The sequence below is a fragment of the Diplodia corticola genome, assembly GCF_001883845.1.
Source record: "Diplodia corticola strain CBS 112549 chromosome Unknown scaffold2, whole genome shotgun sequence".
NCBI classification, from domain to species: domain Eukaryota; kingdom Fungi; phylum Ascomycota; class Dothideomycetes; order Botryosphaeriales; family Botryosphaeriaceae; genus Diplodia; species Diplodia corticola.
This window is the reverse complement of record NW_017971481.1, coordinates 607,706-628,891: the sequence shown is the minus strand read 5'-3', so window position 1 is coordinate 628,891 and position 21,186 is coordinate 607,706. Positions and strand designations below refer to the sequence as shown.

At 56.1% G+C, this 21,186-nt stretch overlaps 3 protein-coding genes across 3 annotated transcripts; all 3 read left to right on the top strand.

Annotated features, from left to right (window-relative positions):
• Positions 1-224: 224 nt before the first annotated feature.
• Positions 225-17,344, top strand: BKCO1_2000210 (peptide synthetase; the record flags this gene model as incomplete). The annotated part of the gene is made up of 4 exons (XM_020272409.1): positions 225-6,920; positions 6,969-7,039; positions 7,093-17,122; positions 17,204-17,344. The coding sequence occupies 4 exons, from the start codon at positions 225-227 to the stop codon at positions 17,342-17,344; spliced, it is 16,938 nt and encodes a 5,645-aa protein (XP_020135006.1).
• Positions 17,345-17,905: 561 nt separating this feature from the next.
• BKCO1_2000209 (f-box domain-containing protein) lies at positions 17,906-19,183 on the top strand (the record flags this gene model as incomplete). Its single annotated transcript, XM_020272407.1, has 1 exon — positions 17,906-19,183. The coding sequence occupies one exon, from the start codon at positions 17,906-17,908 to the stop codon at positions 19,181-19,183; it is 1,278 nt and encodes a 425-aa protein (XP_020134864.1).
• Positions 19,184-19,569: 386 nt separating this feature from the next.
• On the top strand, positions 19,570-21,183 carry BKCO1_2000208 (allantoate permease; the record flags this gene model as incomplete). The annotated part of the gene is made up of 2 exons (XM_020272406.1): positions 19,570-19,825; positions 19,907-21,183. 2 exons carry the CDS (start codon positions 19,570-19,572, stop codon positions 21,181-21,183), a joined length of 1,533 nt encoding a protein of 510 aa, XP_020134865.1.
• Positions 21,184-21,186: the final 3 nt, after the last annotated feature.

Genomic DNA, 21,186 nt, shown 5'->3' with positions numbered 1-21,186 from the left:
TCAGCTTCCGGCACGCCTGGGCGCCATGGACGCGGCCGCCAGCTCGCTCATTATACATCGCCTGTGGCCGCAAATCATGCACCGCCGAGGACCCCGGGCCGTGATTCGCTGATCCCACTATCCCGCGGGCTGCTTTTCTCTATGCTACTTGTACCACTTGAACGCGCCGCTCCCCACGCCTGTCTGTCTCTAATTTCCTAATTCGTGCGGTGACTGCGCAAGCCATGGACCTCACGGCCTTCCCCAACCTCCATTCCACCCACGCGCCTGGCCCTGCCGGCGCGGCGCCCGCAGAAGAAATTCTGCCTGGCCTCCCGCAGCTGCCGGACGAGGCCGTCGTGCGCGCGTGGGCGGCGCTGCTGCATGCCTACACGGGCGTGGATGCGATGCGCTTCCTGGTGGACGACGCTGTGGTCGAGGTGGGCGCCATGAGCGGCACCATCTCGAGACTCGCGCCGCCGCAGCCCGCCTCGCACCTCGCCAACGTCACTCGAGTCTACCTGGACGTGGTCTGTCACGCCACCCAATTCTCCTCTGCGAATCCCCCTCTGACGCTCTGGCAGACTCCTTCGGCCCACCCGGCCGCCCTCACTTTCCAATACAGCCGTGACGCGGCCCGCGGACGCCTCGTCTGCTCGGCTTATCTGCCCGCCCAGCATCTCCGCCACATGGCGCAGCAGCTGAGACGCTGCATTGCCCAGGCACACGCTGCGAGCGAGATCCTGCCGCCCCAGCCGGCCCTGGCCCTGTCGGTCCTCAACCCGCACCCGGAGGCGCTACGAGGCCCGCGGCTGCTTCATGACCTCGTGCGATGGGCCGACTACGCCGCGAGGCCTGCCATCGACTTTCTCGGCCACGACGGGAAGCGCACCGAATTGTCCTACTCTACCTTGGACCGAGTGACGACTTCGCTGGCCAGCATAATCCGCTCCTATCTGGCTCCGTCGAGACCGCATCCCGTGGTGCCCTTGCTTGTGCCACAATCCCCGGAGCTCTACATCGCCCAGCTTGCCATTCTCAGGGCAGGAGGCGCCTTCTGTCCCCTGAACTTGGATGCGCCCCCGGAGCGTGTCAAGTTCATCATCCAAGACGTTTCTGCAAGACTCGTCGTCACCACTCCTTCACTTCGCGATAAGATACCCCTGGGCGACAACGTTCATGTTTTACTGTTAGAAGACGGCTGTTACAATGCGGACTCGGCAGGCCCTGCGGAGCTCCCGAGCCCTAGCCCGGAAGACCTTGCCTACGTCATGTACACTTCTGGGTCAACGGGCACTCCGAAAGGAGTCGGCGTTTCGCATTTCGCTGCCACTCAGAGCCTATTGGCTCACGACCGGCACATTCCCTCGTTCTCGCGCTTTCTCCAGTTTGCCGCACCCACCTTCGACGTGTCGGTGTTCGAAATATTTTTCCCCCTGTTCAAGGGTTGCACGCTTGTCACGTGTGATCGGACGGCTCTGCTCAATGATCTGCCGGCAGCCATGAGGACGTTGGAGGTGGATGCAGCCGAACTCACCCCCACCGTGGCGGGGACCCTGCTGCAGACGCGCAATGCTGTCCCGAAACTGAAACTCCTCCTTACGATCGGCGAAATGCTGAGCACCCAGATCGTGCACGAGTTTGGCGGCAGCGAAGTGCAGCCAAGCATCCTGTGGGGCATGTATGGCCCCACGGAAGCCGCCATACATTGTACCCTCCAACCAAGCTTTAGCGCCCACTCTAAGGTGGGCAACATCGGAATCCCACTGGATACTGTTTCAGCCCTCGTTGTCGCTCCCCCGCCCGATGATCAATCTACGCCCGCCCCGATGGAAATACTTCCCATTGGCCAGGTTGGAGAGCTTGCCGTCGGCGGTCACCAGCTTGCCGTCGGGTATCTCAACCGGCCCGAGCAGACCGCTGCCGCCTTTGTCGATCACCCGGAATACGGGCGCTTGTACCGAACGGGTGATAAGGCAAGGATGTTGCCGGACGGTACCTTGGAGTGCTTGGGCCGTATCTCTACCGGCCAGGTGAAACTAAGAGGCCAGCGTGTCGAGCTAGGAGAAGTGGAGCAAGCCTTGACAAACATCAAAGGCTGTCGCAGCGTCACCGCCAGTGTCATCTCGGGCATCCTTGTCGCTTTTGTTCTGGCCCAAGGTTGCAGTCTCAATGCTCAACAGGTCATTGAGGAATCCAAGCGCTGGCTTCCCGCATTCATGGTACCTGGAGACATTGTCATCTTGGATGACCTTCCTCGGTTGCCTTCCGGCAAGGTTGACCGCAAAGGACTCGAGGCTGCCTATAAGGACAGGCAAGGCGCTGAGCGTCCTGTACGGTCTGAATACGCAGATGAGACCGAAAGTCGCATTTGCGCTATACTCTCCAACGTTCTCCAAGAGACCGTGTATCCGACAAGCAACCTTGCTTCGCTTGGCCTCGACTCCTTGAAGGCGATTCGGGTAGCTTCAGCACTGCGCTTGTCGGATTACTCACTCGGTGCCGTCGACATACTCTCAGCACGCGACGCTGAGTCTCTCAGATCACTTCTCAAGAATCGCACCACTTCGTCCATCCCGTCAAGCCCTTCGACTGATACGTTCAAGGATCTCAAGCAAGCCGTCTTGAATCTAAAGGAGCTCCGCCACAATGCATCTGACATCGAAGACGTTCTCGGATGCACACCTTTGCAAGCAGCCATGCTTGCTGAGACTTCAATCAACCCACGCGCCTACTGTAACTGGGTTGAATTGGAGATTCATCAGCATTGCAGCGCCCTCCAGCTCAAGGGTTGGTTGACAGAGCTGGCAAGGAAAAACAACATTCTACGGTCTGGCTTCTGTGCCCTGGCCGGCTCTGCGAACTCCTACGCGCAAATCATTTGGTCAGCGCTCTCCGACAATCAAGTGGTTGAAGTTGATGCATTCGAGAAGGACTATGAGCTCAACTCACCAGAGTCATTTCTGAGGCCGCTCAAGTTCCAGATCTTGACTTCTGCCAACCAGACCAGGGTTCTCTGCCAGATTCCCCATGCGCTGTATGATGGATGGTCTATGGATCTGATCGTGTCCGATTTGAATACCCTCATCTCTGGTCGCGAAGCTCCGGAAAGGCCCCAGTTCCGTGATGTAACCGTGCACTTTGCTACAACATCAGCAGCCGATCTCGAACCTTCAACAAGCTATTGGAAGAACCAGCTGGAGGACTACGCATACGCCTCACTTCCCAATTTCAACGGCAAGAAGGTGTCCACGGACACGCTGGCCGTCACGAGCCGTGCTCTATCCACGCCTCTCGAACGTCTCCGGCAACACGCCAGCATCCTCAAAGTCAACACTCAGGTGTTCTTCCAGGCGGCTCTTGCATTGCTCGCAGCTTTCTACTTCGACACTACCGACGTCACCTTTGGAACTGTGACTTCTGGTCGAACTATTCCAGTCTCACAGATTGAAGAGATTGTTGGGCCATGCATCGCGACGCTTCCTCTCCGGCTCGATATTTCTCGTTCTCTCACCATCAAAGACCTGCTCCTTCATATCCATGAGCTTAATCGAGCGATGCTCAGCCACTGTGAGTTGCCGTTGCGCGATGTAAAGAAAGCTTGTGGCTTGGCACCTGGAAGCCCGCTTTTCGACATCCTCTTTGTTTGGCAAGAAACCTTGCACAGCAACGGAAACGACGGCAGCCTCGTCTCACAGGTCGATGGTGCTGACCAACTCGAGTTCAAGCTAACCTTGGAGTTTGAGCCTCGCAAAACCGGTGTTGCCTCTAAAGCAACTTATGATCCTGCTGTTCTTCCAAAGAGCCAAGTCGACATTATAATATCCCAAATCGAACAGCTTGTCGGTTTCTTCTTGGAAAACGTTGATGTCGAGCTGGCCCAACCAATCCAACATATGGACCACTCTGTACTGTCGATGGAAAATGCCGACTTCAAACATGAAAACATCTCTGCGGGACCAGGCCACGCCGTGGAAATTGGGGCCGAGCAACATCCAAATGCACCTGCCGTCGCCTTCAGTAGTAACATCAACGAGGCTGGCGTCCAGACGCAGACGCTCACTTACGGAGAACTCAACTCAAGAGCAAACCAACTTGCCAATCTTCTCCTCTCTCACAACACCAGGCCTGACGATCTTGTTTGCATATGCATGGAAAAGTCGATTGATCTGTACGTCTCAATCCTTGCGGTCTTGAAGACTGGGGCAGGATACGTCCCCATCGCTCCGGAGACACCATTGGAGCGAATCCGGTTCACCGTCGACGAGGCTAAGATACGCACCTGCCTGACGAGGAGCGATTGTCCTGCTGATATCCGTTCACTGGGCGATCGGAATGTTCTCGACGTAGACCGAGTCAGCCTCGACGATTTCAGTGTCGAGAATCCGAACGTGCCTTACGACGGATCGCGCGTGGCGTATGGAGTGTTCACATCGGGGAGTACAGGCACCCCCAAGGGAGTTCTTGTCACACAAGACAATCTTGTGAGCAACCTGAAGGTTCTTTCCCAGATCTACCCGTGCCCTGAAGGTTCTCGACTCCTCCAATCTTGCTCCCAGGCGTTCGATGTGTCTGTCTTCGAGATATTCTTTTCTTGGTATGCAGGCATGTGCCTTTGCTCTGGGACCAAGGACGACCTCTTTCAAGACATGGAGCTTGCAATACGTCAAATGGGCATCACTCATCTTAGCTTCACGCCAACGGTGGCAGCCTTAGTCCACCCAGACAACGTCCCGAACGTGAAGTTCCTTGTAACGGCAGGCGAGGCCGTCACTGAACACGTGAAAAGGGCTTGGGCCGGCAAGGGCCTCTATCAAGGCTATGGTCCGTCTGAAACAACAAACATCTGCACTGTCAGGCCCAACGTTACCGAAGACGACTTGATCAACAACATCGGTGCGCCTTTCACTAATACTTCTGCCTTTGTCATGGATGAGGTGGAAGACGTACTCATCCCCAGAGGTGGCGTTGGTGAGCTGTGCTTTGGTGGAGACCAGGTCTTCCGCGAATATCTCAATATGCCGGAACTTACTGCGAAGAAGATCATTGACCATCCTACGTGGGGTCGGATCTACAGGTCCGGAGACATGGGCCGTCTCTGCCCAGATGGATCAATCCTATTCTCTGGTCGGTCCGACGATCAAGTCAAGCTACGCGGTCAGCGGATCGAGCTTGGAGAGATCAACAGCTGTATCCTCGATTCCACATCGGTCACGGACTGCGTCACTCTCCTGATGGGTGTTCAGAATAAGACTGCTCAGCAGCTAGTCTCTTTCTGGGTACCTAGAGGGTCTTCTTCGCCAGACATCCAAGTGGTGACCGTGGATCAAGACACTCAGGGAACAGTGGCCGATGTTTTCGGTAACTTGGAGAACAAGCTCCCTCTGTACATGTTGCCAAACGCCCTGGTTCCTGTTACAGCCATCCCGATGACTGCTCAAGGCAAGACGGACAAGCGCAAGCTTACAGCTTTGTACGAGCAGCTGACGTCTGATTACATTGATTCGGTCTCACGCAAGTCCGAGGGGCTTGAAGAATCCGGCGAGTGGTCCGAGATCGAGCTTGCGACTGCCAGCACCCTTGCCAACGTCCTCAAGATGCCGGTGGATGAGATCAGGAGACAAGCATCATTCTTCGCCTATGGGTTAGATTCGATCTCTGCTATTTCGCTATCCAATGGACTCAGGGAAGCCGGGTTTTCAAGAATCCCGGTGTCGGCCATCTTGCAGAATGCAACTGTTCTGCGCTTGGCCAGGTTTATTTCTGAGAAGACATTGAACTCGGATGATGGTCCTGGAGCGATCGACCCGACCACTGTTTTCAGTGAATCTACGAGGGATCAGATCCTGAGTACGTTCAACAACAAGAAGATCAGCGTTCGCAAGGTCCTGCCATGTAGTCCTCTGCAGGAAGCCATGCTTTCGGCGGGAGGGTCTTCTGAGACCGCTACATATCTCAACAAGATGGTTTTCAAAGTCCACGGAAACCACACTCGTCTGCGGGAATGCTGGACTGCAATGTGCAAGAGGCACGAAATTCTCAGAACCTGCTTCGTCGCTACGGATGACCCTCGATACGCCTTTGCACAGGTCGTTCTCGCCGAAAGCATTCCTCAGTGGGACGAGATCGATGCGAATGAGGTCGATGGATACGTCGAATCAGTCGCTGCATCCATGGCCGAGTCCGATCAGCCTCCACTTCGGTTCGCAACAATGAAGGCAGGCGACTCCACCCACCTGCTCTTCTGCTGTCACCACGCCTTGTATGATGGCGCAGCCATGGGTCAGTTGATGACAGAAGTGGAGCAAATGTACTGTGGCAACGACCTGCCACCAGTTGTAACTTTCGAACCATTTCTGGCAGAGATGGTCCAAATACGGTCCAAGGAGACGGACTCGTTCTGGGCTGGTCGCCTTCGGAGCCTTGAGCCAACCTCGTTTCCCGATCTTACCGGCCTGTCCACTGCTGCCCGCAAGACTAAGACCGAGCGATGTGTCTTTGCGGAGGACCTGCCCTTCTCACTCAGCGCCTTGGAATCCGATTGCCGCAAACTGTCTTGCACACTGCTGGCCTTAGGCCAAGCGGCGTGGGCAAAGATCCTGTCTCTTTACACCGGCGAGAGCGACATTTGCTTTGGCAATGTTGTCAGTGGGCGGACACTCCCCATAGACGGTCTTGATAGACTTGTTGCGCCATGTTTCAACACTCTGCCGGTCAGAGTGGATCTTTCTGCGAACAGCAAGAACAACGACTTGCTTGAATATCTTTCCACCTTCAACGCGGATTCTTTGCCTTACCAGCTGACGCCTCTTCGACGCATCCAAGCAATGCTGAGCAACGATGGCACCCGTCTTTTTGATACCCTTTTCATCCTTCAGCAAACTGCTTACTGCCTCAATGAGAACATTTGGTCTTTAGAAGAAGACTCTGGAGAGATGGATGTAAGTCACAAAAGAGACATAGTAGAGCCAAGGCTGATGAGTACACAGTTTCCCCTTGTTTGCGAGCTTGTCCCCAATCGCCACAATGATACCCTCGCGTTGGTTCTGCATTTCCATGAGTAAGTGCACACCCCATGCTTCTGTGTGTAGTAAGCTAAGGATGAATTCGTAGAGCGTTCATCGCGAAGAATGATATTCGTGTGATTAGCGATACATTCGCTGCGGCGTTGAGCTCATGCACTCAACAACCCTCCGCACTCTACTCTGATATTCTTGGTCTCTCTGAAGAGCTTCTTTCTGCAAGTAACCTCGACTTCAAGACCCTCGAGCCCTGCGTCGAACCGTTGCTCCACTCAGCATTCGAACGGAATGCCGAGGCAATGCCCCATGCGGTGGCATTGGATTTCCAACATGCGGATGGCAGCCGTGGCCGATGGACGTTCAATGAACTGAACCAGATCTCGAACCAAATCGCCCACGTTCTCGTACAACAAGGCGTAGGTTTCGACGACGCTGTCCCTATTTGCATTCCGAAGTCGCCACACTACTATGCTAGTGTCCTCGCAGTGCTCAAGGCCGGCGCAGCATTCACTCCAATCGATGTCAACCTTCCTGTGTCTCGAAAGCAGTTCATGCTCCAAGAGCTCGGTGCAAAGGTGGTACTTTCGAACGCGGTGGTAGACACGACTTGGTGCAGAGAGGCCAAGATCTTGTTTGTGGAGACCATCGGCTCATCTGCCACGCACAACCCCAACGTCACCGGCCTGAAGCCAGACCATCTCGCCTACAGGCTGTACACCTCGGGCTCAACTGGGACACCGAAGGCGGTAAGCGTTGAGCACCGCAATCCTGTCCAGACGGTGGAGGCATCCCGCACGATTATTCCGTGGAACCCCGATTCCCGCCTCCTCCAGTTCGCTGCCACTACGTTCGACATGTGCTACTACGACTGCTTCCTTGCCTGGACCTTCGGATTTACTCTCTGTGCGGCTGAGCAGCCAATGATGCTCAATGACACACCCGGAATCATCGATTCTATGCAGATAACTTTGGCTGACCTAACCCCCTCGGTCGCTCTGAGCCTGCCGCAGGATTCTGTTCCGACACTGCAATACCTGTACTGCATTGGAGAGGCGATGCCCCAGGAACTCGTCGATCGATGGGCTGGAAAGCTCGTGAATTCCTACGGCCCTACCGAAGCTGCCTTCTGTGTCACCATTTTCCCAGTTTCGAAGGACATCAAATCAGCTGTCATCGGCAAGCCATTCCCTACCACGAGTTTCATCGTACAGTCTCCAGACGGTCTCTCCACTCTGCCCATCTTCGGCGTTGGCGAGCTGTACATTGGTGGCTCTCAGGTTGCCCGCGAATATCACGCCAATCAGGAAATGACTCAAGCTCGATTTGTTTCCCGCCACGGCCAACGTTTCTACAAATCAGGCGATGTTGTTCGGATGCTAGCAAACGGCACATTTGAGTTTGTTGGGCGCGCAGATGATCAAGTCAAAATTCGCGGTCTGCGCGTCGAGCTTGGTGAGATTAGCGCCGTTCTGCGAGACTCTCACGATGCCGTTGCCAGTGTCTCTACGCAGGTGCTCAAGGCATCGGAGTCTTCAAAAGAGCAGATCGTGGCTTTCTTGGCAGTGGGGACAGACAGGGACAGTCTCGACGCCACAGAAATCAAGGATCGAGCCAAGAAAGCCACGGCTGACAAGCTGCCGTCCTACATGATACCCAACTTCCTTATCCTGGTCGATCGCATCCCACTATCTGCTGCAGGCAAGGTAGACAAGCGGGCGCTCAAGTCCATTTTCCAGGACTCTGAAGAGGCAAGACAGGACACTTCTGATGTCCAGGACGAGCGCGACTGGACCACCACCGAGCTGGAAATCAGGGAGGCACTTGCAGGCCTGTCCAAGGTTGCACCTGAGAGCATCGGCTTGCAGACAACCATTTACCAGCTCGGTCTCGACAGTATCAGCGCTGTGCAAGTCGCGGCCCGGCTAAGGAAGCAGGGCTACAAGGTCACGGCATCAGACGTTCTTGATCGTCCCACCTGCGCGGACCTCGCTTTGCTCCTACAAAGCGGAGAACCTTACATGCCAGAAAAGCAGATGTTTGACTTCAAGGGCTTTGAAGAGCAGCATAGGCTGGCTATCTGTCGAGAATTAAAGGTCGGCGTCAACGATGTTGCTTCCGTCCATCCCTGTACCCCGTTACAGGCCGGCATGATATCGCAATTCCTCCACTCCGACGGTCAAATGTACCTCAACTACATGCATTACCAGTTTGAAGGCATCAGCTCGGATGTTTTGGAGCAGGCGCTGCGCTTGCTTTACGAGAAGTACGACATTCTCCGCTCTGGGTTTGTGCACGTCAACAGTACTCAATCACCGTTTGCTTTGGTCACGTACGCACATGATGCTTCATTCGCGCCAGTTTCTAAGCTGGAAGCGTCCGAATCGGCTGCTGCATCGAAGATCTTGGAATGGCGGGAGGATTCCCGTCAGGAAATCTTGCATGGCCTCCACAAGAACGCTTTCCGCGCGCTCCTGGTCGATAACACGAGCGGTGCCTCTCTGCATTTCTCCATATTGCACTCCCTGTATGACGCCCAGAGCTTGCGCATTCTTCTGGACGATGTCACGGCATTTTGCCGCGATGGAAGGGTCCCTGCACCTAAGCCATTCGAGTCTGTTCTGGGCTCCATACTCCTGTCAAGTGGCGATGACGACGTTGAACAGAAGAGTTTCTGGGAAGAGAGAAGCAAAGATGTTTTTGTCAACGCCTTTCCCAGCATGACGCCGCTTCGTGTCAAGGAAGGCCGGACGCTTGTCTCATCCAAGACCTGCTCTCAAAGTCAAAGTGAGCTCGAGGCAGGCTGCCGCAAAACTGGAATCACTATGCAAGCTGCCGGCCAGGCTGCTTGGGCTCGTATACTGTCGGGCTACATTGGAGAGGATGCTGCGACTTTCGGAATCGTCTTGTCCGGTCGTAATGACGAGAATGCGGAGTCAGTCGCTTTCCCATGTATCACGACCGTCCCGCTGCCGGCTCGCAATGACCCGCACAACCGCGTTCTCCTCGAGAGCATGATGGCCTTCAACACCGCTGTCCGCAAACACCAGTTCACACCCTTGACAAAGATTCAGCGCTGGACCGGCCACCCGGATGAGGCTCTATTCGACACGATATTCGCATACCAGAAACTCTCAAATGGAGACAGCCAGAAGAGCTACTGGAAGCTTGTCGATGAAGACGCAACCGTCGATGCCGCTGTGTCCATTGAACTGGAGCCCTCTGATGGGGACCAGCTCGAGTTGAGAATCACTTACAGGTCAGATCGCCTTCCTGAAGAGCAGGCGAAGGTGATGCTCGACCAGCTGGACCAGGTTCTGCTGGGCCTCATCTTCCACCCAGATGGCCACGTGGATGACGCCTTCAAGCATTCGCAAGAACTGCTCTCCATCACACCTCCCAAGGAGCGCGAGATCAAGACGGACGTGGCTCTGCTCCATGAGTTCGTTGAAAGAAGTGCTCGCCAGCACCCCGATAAGATTGCCTTCGAGTTTGCCACAGAGATCGAGGATAAGAAGGTGACCAGCCGATGCTGGACGTACAAGGAGTTGGACGAGGAAGGCAACAAGATTGCCAACCTCCTCAAGAGTAACGGCGTTGAGCCGGGCGGTCTTGTGGCAATCTGTTTCGACAAGTGTCCTGAAGCCTCGTTCGGTATTCTGGGTATTTTGAAAGCAGGGTGTGCCTACGTTGCCCTAGATCCCGGTGCACCCGTCGCACGCAAGGCTTTCATCACTCAAGATTCCAAGGCTGCCATGGTTGTATCGATGAAGAGCCAGACTGAACCTTTACAAGGCCAGGTCAACGTGCCGATCATCAATCTCGACGACGTCGAATACTCGAAGTTGTCGGCCGAGAAGCCTAGATTGTCAAGGGCAGTCACTCCTCAAGACCTCAGCTACTGCCTCTACACCTCTGGCACGACGGGAACACCCAAGGGGTGTGAGCTTACACACGAGAACGCGGTGCAGGCTATGCTTGCTTTCTCCAGGCTCTTCTACCCACGCTGGGACGCAGACTCAAAGTGGCTCCAGTTCGCTTCATTCCATTTCGACGTCTCGGTCCTTGAGCAATACTGGACGTGGTCCGAGGGCATCAGGCTTGTGTCTGCGCCAAGAGATCTGATCTTCGAGGATCTCGCTGGCTCCATCACAGCCCTCGGGATTACGCACATTGATCTGACGCCCAGTTTGGCCAAGCAGCTGACACCGGACCAAGTGCCGACTCTCCTAAAGGGTGTCTTCATCACTGGCGGTGAGGCTCTGAAGCAGGAGATCCTTGACGACTTTGGCAAGCACGAGGTCATTCATAACGGCTACGGCCCTACAGAAGCAACCATCGGCGTAACCATGTTCCCACGCGTCCCAGACAACGGCAAGCCTTCCAACATTGGGCCGCAATTCGACAATGTCGGCTCCTTCGTGTTCAGGCCTAATACAAGCATCCCGGTCATGCGTGGTGCCGTCGGCGAGCTTTGTGTTTCCGGAAAACTGGTCGGCAAGGGATACCTCAATCGCCCTGATCTCACCAACGACAAGTTCCCTTACCTTGAGGAGTTTGATGAGAAGGTCTATCGTACAGGCGACTTGGTGCGAATTCTACACGATGGTTCTTTCGACTTCCTGGGCCGTGCGGACGATCAAGTGAAGCTCCGTGGCCAGCGCTTGGAGATAGGCGAGATCAACAGCGTCATCAACCAATCCGAAGCCGAGGTTCTGGATGTTGCCACCCTTGTGCTCAGGCATCCCAAGCAGCAAAAGGACCAGCTTGTCAGCTTCGTCGTTACCAAGTCGACCTTGGTCAGGAAGGAAAAGCCTGCCGTCAGTCAAGTTGGAAAGGAGGCCATGCAGGTGACTGCGGAAGCGTGCCGCTCGAAGCTCTCGGCGTACATGGTTCCTACTCACTTCATCCCGCTCACGTCGATGCCACTCTCGGCCAACAACAAGGCCGATGGCAAGCAACTCAAGCAGCTCTACTCAGAACTCAGCCCCGAGCAACTTCAAGCCATCTCAACATCCTCCGGGGAGGGTGGTGCTCTATCTACTGCCGATGAGAAGAAGGTTGCTGAGGTGCTTGCGTCAATGGCGTCGGTAGATGACAGCGACATTTCGAGGAACTCCAGCATCTTTGAGCTTGGCCTTGACTCGATTTCCGTCATTGGCTTTGCTGGTGCGCTGAGGAAGGCTGGTTTCCGCAACGCCCAGGCTTCGGTCATCATGAAGAACCCTGTCGTCAGTCGCCTTGCGAAGGCTCTCGCTTCAAAGGATTCTGGAGCGGACCGAGCTTCCATCCAAGCAGCGAAACGGGATATTTCTGCATGCCAACATCAATACAAGGCCATCGCAGCGCGTGCACTCGGCGTGAGGCAGGATGCTATCGAAGGCATTGCTCCTTGTTCCCCGCTCCAGCAGGGTATCATCTCGCGGTCCCTAGAGAGCGACAAGCCCGTCTACTTTGCGACTTTCAAGTTTGAGCTTTCTTCAGATGTCGATCTATCCAAGCTGCGTGCAGCTTGGGAAAGAGCGTACGAGTCTATCCAGATTCTGCGTGCACGATTCATCCCTACGGATAACGGCTACATCCAGGTCATTCTCCGAGGTCAGCAACTACCCTGGGTCGAGACCCCGGTAACGAATCCCGACGAGATCGACGACTACCTCGGCATGAGGAAGCTTAAGTGGTGGTCGCAGAACAGAGACAAGCTCATGAGACCCTTCGAGCTTGTCACCACTGTCTCTGCCAGCAAGAAGATTCTATCGATCCACATCATGCACGTAGTGTATGATGGTGCCAGCCTTCCGATGCTTCTCCAGAAGGTCGAGGCCGAATACAAGGGAGAACACCAAGTCGACTTCGGCCCTGCCTTTTTGGAGGTGCTGCCCTACGGACCGCTGAGGTCTATGCCTGAAGCTCCATCATTCTGGGCTGGCCATCTGTCCACTGCTCGGAGTTGTATCATGCCTAGCCTTACTGCCCACCCACAAGACAAGGACGTCACGATCAACGCCACCCTCACGGATCTGGAGTCGTTCGAAAGCACCAGAAGGAAGCTCGATGTTACGCACCAGGCATTGGTGCAAGCGTCTTGGACATCTGTTCTGCAGAAGCACTTTGACGGTGCTGTTACTCTTGGCATGGTCGTTTCTGGCCGGTCAATTGACTTTGAAGGGGCTGATGGCACCATCGGACCCATGTTCAACACCATTCCCTTCCATCTCGACTTTGCCAAGGACGACAAATGGAGCCAGGTCGTGCGCAGGTGCCATGCTTTCAATATCTCGGCCCTCCCGTATCAGCATACTCCACTTCGCGACATCATGAAGTGGACTAAGCGGGCCCCTAGCGAGCCATTGTTTGATACTCTCTTCGTCTTTCAAAAGGAGCTTGAGGATGGTGATCCTGACAAATCCTTGTGGTCATTGCTGGAGGACCAACCCGAAGCCGATTATCCACTTGCGCTTGAAGTGGAGCAAAAGCAAAATGGATCTCTGGGCTTGACCATCGTAGCTCAAGGCCAAGTCGCCGATCATGGGACTTTGGCCATCCTGTTGGAAGAGTTCCAGACTGCGCTCCAAAATCTGCTTGAGAACCCCGAGGCGCTCGTCTCGGACACGGTCGGCGAGATCCACTCATCCGGTCCAGCTCACGTCAACGGCGTCAACGGACACGCAAACGGCCATCTGAATGGCGTCGAAGGCTTTGTATGGACGCCTGTGGCCCGCCGTCTGCAGGAAGAGATCGCGACTCTCGCAGGAACCGAGCCTTCCGAGGTCGATGAGCACACCACCATCTTCGAGTTCGGCTTGGACAGTATAGATGCCATCAAGCTCTCCTCAAGGCTCAAGAAGAGCGGAATCAATCTGCCCGTCAGCCAGATCATGCGCAGTTTGACGATTCCGAGAATGGCCAAGGAGGTCACTGAGAAGACTGCCGATAGCCAGGTTGCTACTCCAGGTGCCACTCTCGACTCCCAGCAGACCACGCTCACGGAGCATTTCCGCAGCACTGGAAGTAAAGGTGGCGAAAACGTGGAGCGGATCCTGCCGGCTACTCCTCTGCAGGAAGCCATGGTTGCAGAAATGTTCTCGTCAGAGTTCCACCATTACTTCAACCACGACGTCTTGAAACTTGCGCCTGGGGTCGATGTTGAGAAAACAAAGCAGGCGTGGGCGAGCATATACCGTAGCTCAGCCATCCTTCGCACGACGTTCGAAGAGGTGGATGATCCCGACCTTGATCTGTCTTTCGCACAGGTCGTCCACAAGGCTCAGGATCTCACCATCGGGGAGATTGAGGCTGCCTCTCAGGAAGACATCGACGCCATATTGGACACGATCAGGGCGCGAACTGCCGAAAAGGGCACCAAGGCAGAGCTGTTCCAGGTCAACGTCATCCGATGCAAGTCGGACGTGTACATTGCTCTGTCCATCGCGCACGCGCTGTATGATGGATGGTCCCTGGGCCTTCTTCACCGCGATGTACAAGCTGCATATGCCGGCGATGTCAATGCCCGGCCTGCATACGATCATGTCCTCGAAGACATCCTGAATGCTTCTGGAGAGAAGGCCGCAAGCTTCTGGCGCGACTTCCTCGGCGGAGCGCCGAGCGGACTTCTGTCAGAAGGCCGCGTGCAGGATCTCAGCACCGGATTGCAGGTTCACCGCAAGGAGCATACGGGATCTGTTCCTGTTGACACTCTCCGCTCCTTCTGCAAGAATGCGGGCATCACTCTCCAAGCCCTCGGCCAGACGTGCTGGTCGCTTGTTCTGTCCTCCTACCTCGGCAGACTGGATCTCGTTTTCGGCGTGGTCCTGTCTGGAAGAGACAGCCAGGAAGCGGAGGATGTCATGTTCCCAACGATGAACACGGTGGCCGTCAGGTCCATCATACACGGCACGAGGAAAGAGATGCTGAGGTACATGCAAGAAAACATCAGCACCATGAGGCAGTTTCAGCACTACCCGCTCCGCAAGGCCAAAGCTGCGGCAGAGACGGGCGGCAAGTCCCTCTTCGACACGCTGTTCATTTTCCAAACTCGACCTGGCGACGACAACCAAACCACCTCTGATGCGCTCTATGAGTCGATTGGAGGCGCCGCCGATGTCGAGTACCCCGTGGCTGTCGAGATGGAAGCCGTGGGGGATGAGCTTGTCTGGCGCACGGCCTGCAAGTCGAACGTGTTCGATGAGGCTGGTTCCGAAGAGCTTCTGAACCGCGTCGATATGGTCATGAAGAGTATCATCGCCTCGCCGGATGCTGGCGCCGTTTCATACAGTGACAGTGGCGCTTCGGTTTGCGGTCTACCTTCGTTCAGAGACATTTCCGCCGAAAGCAGCGACGTCGAAGACGACAAAATTGCCGTCAATGGCATCACTACTTCGACTGAGTGGACAGAGACCGAGAAGACGATCCGCGAAGTTCTTTCCGCAGTTTCAAAGGTTCCGGAGCTGGAAATCACAAAGGAGCTGACCATATTCCACTTGGGCCTCGACTCGATCAGCGCCATCAAGGTATCCTCGCTGCTGAAGAAGAGGTCAATCAAGCTCAGCGTCAGCGAAATGCTCCGCGCGGCTACTGTCGAGAAGATGGCGCGCATCGTTGAGGGTCGGCAGCCGGCCACTACCACGACGCCCGAGACCGACCCGGCCAAGGTCCTGCAGGATGTCTTGCTGCCGCTCAATGTGGAAGCTATCTTGAATGATGCCAAGATCTCTTCTAGCAATGTCGAACAGGTCATGCCAGCCACATCGGGTCAAGTCTTCATGTTATCCGTCTGGCAAAAGACGGAGGGATCAATCCTTTTCCCCGGTTTCAAGTACCACATCAAGGACACGGTTGACGAGGAACGTCTTCGCGAGGCCTGGACTGCCCTTGTTTCTACCAACACTATCCTCCGAACAATGATGGTCGCCACTGGAGACGAGGGGACGCCATTCCTCCAGGTCGTCTTAAGAAAGGCAGAGCAAGGGTTCCAAGCTATCAACACCTACACCCCAACGCCACCAAGTCCGAAGAGGCTCCAGAAGAAGAGAAGCACTTCTAGAACCAGACAGTTGATCCGCAAGGTATCTCAAAGGTTCAAGAATGTGCTGAGCCGGTACGCAGAGGACGAGCGCGAGCCGCCGCTGCAAAGTCGGGAGCCGATGCCGTCGAACAACACGAGGCAGCCCTTCGCCAGACTCGTCGCTCAGAAGCAGCATGATGGCTGGCTTCTCACCGTCAAGCTCCACCACGCTCTCTACGACGGCGTCAGTCTCCCGATCCTGATGCGGCAATTCGAACGCCTGTGCAACCGGAGCTCGTCGAAGCCGATGACACCTCCGATGACACCTCCGACGACGACGACAACGACGACGGCATTCCCCGCCCTCATCGCCGCATCCGCATCCCCGGCCGCCGCATCCAAGCGTCAGGACTTCTGGTCAAACTACCTCAAGGACGCCGTCGCGTCTCCAACCACGGGGCTCCAACAGCCCCGCTCCGCTCGCCCCGGCCGCGCCAGCGTCTTCAAGCCCGACATCTGCGGCGGCTCGTCTTCGTCTCCGTCGTCCGCCTCCTCCTCCTCCTTGGCCGCGCTCGAAAGCGCCGCGATGAAGCAGGGCATCAACATGCAGTCCCTCTTCCTGGCCGCGTACGCGCGCATCTACGCGCGCCTGGTCGCCGCCGGGAAAGACGGAGACGTCGTGTTCGGCATCTGGCTCGCCAACCGCTCCCACGCCATCGACGGCCTCGCCGACGCCCCCGCGCCGACGGTCAACCTCGTGCCGCTGCGCGTGCGCGCGCCCCTCGGCGGCGACAAGAGCAGCGTCTTCGCGTCGGCCAGGGCGATCCAAGAGGACCTCCGGACCATCGGGGACGCCGTCGAGGTCGCTGCCGGCACCGGGCTGTGGGAGGTCGAGCGCTGGACGGGCGTGAGGGTGGATTCGTTTGTGAATTTCTTGAAGTTGCCCGAGAGCGAAGAAGGAGACGGGGCTGGGACTGGGGCTGGCGTGAGGGTGCGGGAGGTGGAGGATGCGGGGATGAAGGAGGGGTGGAGCAGGGTGGAGAATAGTAGCGATGAACCTGGGCGCTTTGAGGTGCCCGCGGAGCTGAAGAATGGTGACGCGGTTGGCGGTGCTTATATGGTAAGTTGGTTCGGAAAAGCCCCGGCGCGCCCTCCATTACACGCGCGGCGGAACTTTTGCTAACGGTTTTTTTTTTTGCAGCATTCGCTCGATGTGGAAGCCACCATCAGGGGAGGCAGATTGGATATGGGTGTCTTCTGCAATGTTGAGATGCTGGATCTTGCCAAGGCAGAGCAGTTGGTCAAAGACATGGCTGAAGAGTTCAAGAACATGATGGAGTGAAAAAGAAAAAAGAAAAAAACAACTCCAGGTACGGCGGCGGTGGATGCTTGTCCAAACTTTCAGATTGCACTTATCGGATGAGCGTTCCTGCTTGGTATCCATCGAGATACTTTTTATTTTTGTCTTATATCCTTGTTTTATGTTGTTTCTATATTTACGTATGCTCTAGAGAGTCGTGTTTTTTTTTTTAGTTTGGTTTGGTCTTGTAGATAGTTCGATGTCGTTTTGTATATATCCATCTTCTTAGAATCCCTCTTCCCATCTAGCTGGGAAGAAGAAAAAGTTAATATGGTGTTTTGAACCGCGGTAAAAAGAGGTAAAGGCCTTACTTAATCGAGCTATGCATCCCTCCACGTGTTAATATCACTAAGACTTACAGGATACCATATTTCGTCCAAGCACCAACAGTCTATAGATCTGGTGCCCATGTAGTGCTCTGCAGAAGGTCAAAAGTGAAATTTTGGCCGGCGCTTAGCGTCGTTTATTCAGCTGGGTCCAGCGCGAACGTTTAAACGTTGCTCCATCCTCTCTCGGTCATCCTTCAACAAACCTTTCGCCAACATGACTCGCAATGGCGATCCGATCCTCCCCGTGGAGTTGTGGGCGAACATTATGCGGCACTGCCCGTCCGAGACGTTGAGAATGCTTGCGCTCGTCTCCCACGGCTGCCACAGAGAGGCGCGCAAACACCTTTACCGCTCGCTCTACTTCGGCCACGGCAGCAGACATGATGATGAAACAAAATACTCTGGGACACGCATCCGCAACCTGTCAGCCTTCCGACGCTCTCTTTCCGCCTGGCCGGGCTGGCGGTCCGCCGTCGAAGACGCGCGCCTGTGCTGGACCAACAACGGCACCGCCTACTGCTGGAAGGAGCCCGAACGCGCAGAGACCGGCGACGAGACGCGACTGAACGAGCTCGTGAGGGAGACGGCAGCCCTGCTGGCGGGATCGGCCGTCCTCCGAAACCTGCATCTCTCCATCCCGCGCCTGGACTCGACCGTCCCCTTTGGCGTACCGGACCGCCTGACGTCCTTGGACATTCCCGTCACCGATTGCCTGCACAACGACCCGGACTTTTCGGCGTTGCTGAGGCTGTTCCAGATCCCCTCTCTGAGACGGGTGCGGCTGCTCCAAATGCTTCGCCTGACGTGTGATGTGCCCGACCGCTGCCGCCAGCCCGGCACGTCCAATGTGACGAGCTTGAGCTTCAGCCAGTGCGGGCCCGTGAGCCCGGAGATCGCACACCTTCTGAGCTGGCCCAAGCAGCTGCAGGTGCTCTGCTTTGAAATGGACCTGGCAGACGGGTTGAATAGTTACGCCTACGACTCGGGGGCGATGAGCTCCACCAAGACACGAGAAGCTCTGTGGCCCGTCGAGCACTCCCTTCAAGACTTGAACATCGACATCGCTGATCAGGGCGGTTGCTGGGTGGGGCAGGCGCTCCAGGAAGATGCGTTCCAGACCTTTGCGAAGCTGCGCCGGCTGAGCATCCCATTGCGCATGTTGACGGACTTTGTCCGTCTCGACGGCCTGCACGATCCTGCTGATCCGCCGCTCTGCACGCGTCTGCCTCCCACCATCCAGCAACTCACCCTCAAGCTTGACTTCGACTTCTGCTGGGGCGACTATGGCACGCTGCGGCCGAGCTCCGAAGCGAAGCGGGTGGTTGCATACGTCGCCGCGCTCGCCGAGCACAGCCGGATCTGCTGTCCGGAACTGAGCGAGATACGCATCTCCACTGGCCTCTGGATGGACAAGCTGCCGGCGCGGCTCGAATGCACTCGAGGCTTGATTAAAGTACTCGCGCAAAGCGGGATCGCCCTGTCTTTCAGTTAGATGCGCAACACACCCGGTGACAACCACCTTCTCGATCGGGCTAGGCCTGCGCATCTTTTCTCGTTCTGATGACGTACTGGAGAGATCCACAGTGCTGTTCTGTCGATCGTCAAGTAAGGATAGGACTCCGACTATCGCGACTGTTAGATAAAGACAGACATTCGGTGACAAAAGCGTGAGCCGCTGATAAGACCTCAGATCCCCACATCGGCGGACAGAAGTGGGGAGAAAGACCGGGGGTTACCTGTGAGCTTCATCGTCATGTCGAGAGTTGTTTTTGTTTTTGTCAGTACCGCTGCCCATCTTTCATCCAACTGAAATCGACTTTTCCTCCCTCCCGTGCATGCGAGATAATCCACCTCTCCTCCATTGTTTCCGTAAACAAAATGGCTTCAGACCCTTCCAAGCAAGACTTGGAAGCGCATTCGGTGCAGGACGACGACCACAAGACAAAAGCCAAACCAAAAGACGGCATCGACGGCGACGAAGCGCTAAGATTCCTCGCCGCCGAGGCCACCGCACTGACAGCGCACGACTTATCTTGTGTCGTCGACGAATACGCGCTGGTGCGCAAGATCGACCGGATGATTATCCCGCTCATGTGGTGCTGCTACTGTCTGCAGTACCTGGACAAGACGCTGAGTGAGTTATCAAAAAAGGGAAAAAGAAAAAAAGAACAAAGGACAAAATGCTAATGCCAATGACGTCTTCCTCCCGAATCAGTAAACTATGCCGCCGTCATGGGCCTCTACGAAGACGCGTCCATCACCACGGACCAATTCTCAACCCTGGCTTGGATCTTCTACGCCTCGTACCTGGCCTTCGAGTTCCCGCACGGCTACGCCATGCAACGCCTGCCAACAGCCAAGTATCTCGGCGCCATGGTCTCTCTCTGGGGCACGGCCGTGGCGGCGACGGCGGCATGCAAGACGTACGGCGCTCTGGTCGCCACACGGGTGCTGCTCGGCGTCTTCGAGAGCGCCGTGGCACCCGCCCTGATCCTGGTGACGGGCATGTGGTACAAGAAGCGGGTCGAGCAGCCGTGGCGGGTTGGATTGTGGTATCTGGGTACCGGCGTGGGCACCGTCGTCGGCGCGCTGCTGTCGTTCGGCTTCCAGCACTATTCGTCGCGCACTTTCAACAGCTGGCAGATCATGTTTCTTGTAGTCGGCATCGTCACTGTGGCCGTCGGCCTGCTAGTCGTGCTGCTGTTGCCGGACAACCCGATGAGTGCGCGCGGCCTGACGCACGCCGAGAAGGTGTGGGCTGTCGAGCGGCTGCGGGAGAACCAGACGGGCATCGAGAATGTGCGCTTCAAGCCGGCTCAGGCGCGCGAGTGCTTTGTCGACCCCCAGACCTGGCTGCTCGCGCTGGCGACTGTTGCCAGCAATATCCCCAACGCCGCCACCAGCAGCTTCCAGGCCACCATCATCAAGGGCTTCGGCTACGACAGCAAGACGACCGCCCTGCTGAGCATCCCCGCCGGCGCCGTCATCATTGTGTCCGTCCTGCTGGCCACGTACGCCGCGGGCCGCTTTGACCAAAGGGGTCCGTGTGCCGTTGCGACGCAGCTGATGGGCGTGCTGGGAGCTTGTTTGATTGCCTTTTTGCCCGCTGAGGACAAAGTCGGCAGGCTGATCGGCATTTACATCATGAACGGCATCGTGGCTGGCCTGCCGCTCATGTACGCCTACGTCTCGGCCAACATCGCCGGCCACACCAAGAAGGTGACCATGAATGCTGTGCTGTTGATCAGCTTCTGCCTGGGCAACATAATCGGGCCCCTGACCTTCCGCGATGGAGACGAGCCCGAGTATATGCCTGCCAAGATCGCCATCATCGTGGCTGACGTCTTCTCCATTCTTGTCATCATCCTCTTGCGCGTTTACTACCTCCGGGAGAACAAGAGGCGGCACCGTTTAGCTGTTCGTCACCGGGAGAATGTCGAGTTCTTGGATCTGACGGATCGAGAAAACCTGGAGTTCAGATACAGCCTGTAAGCA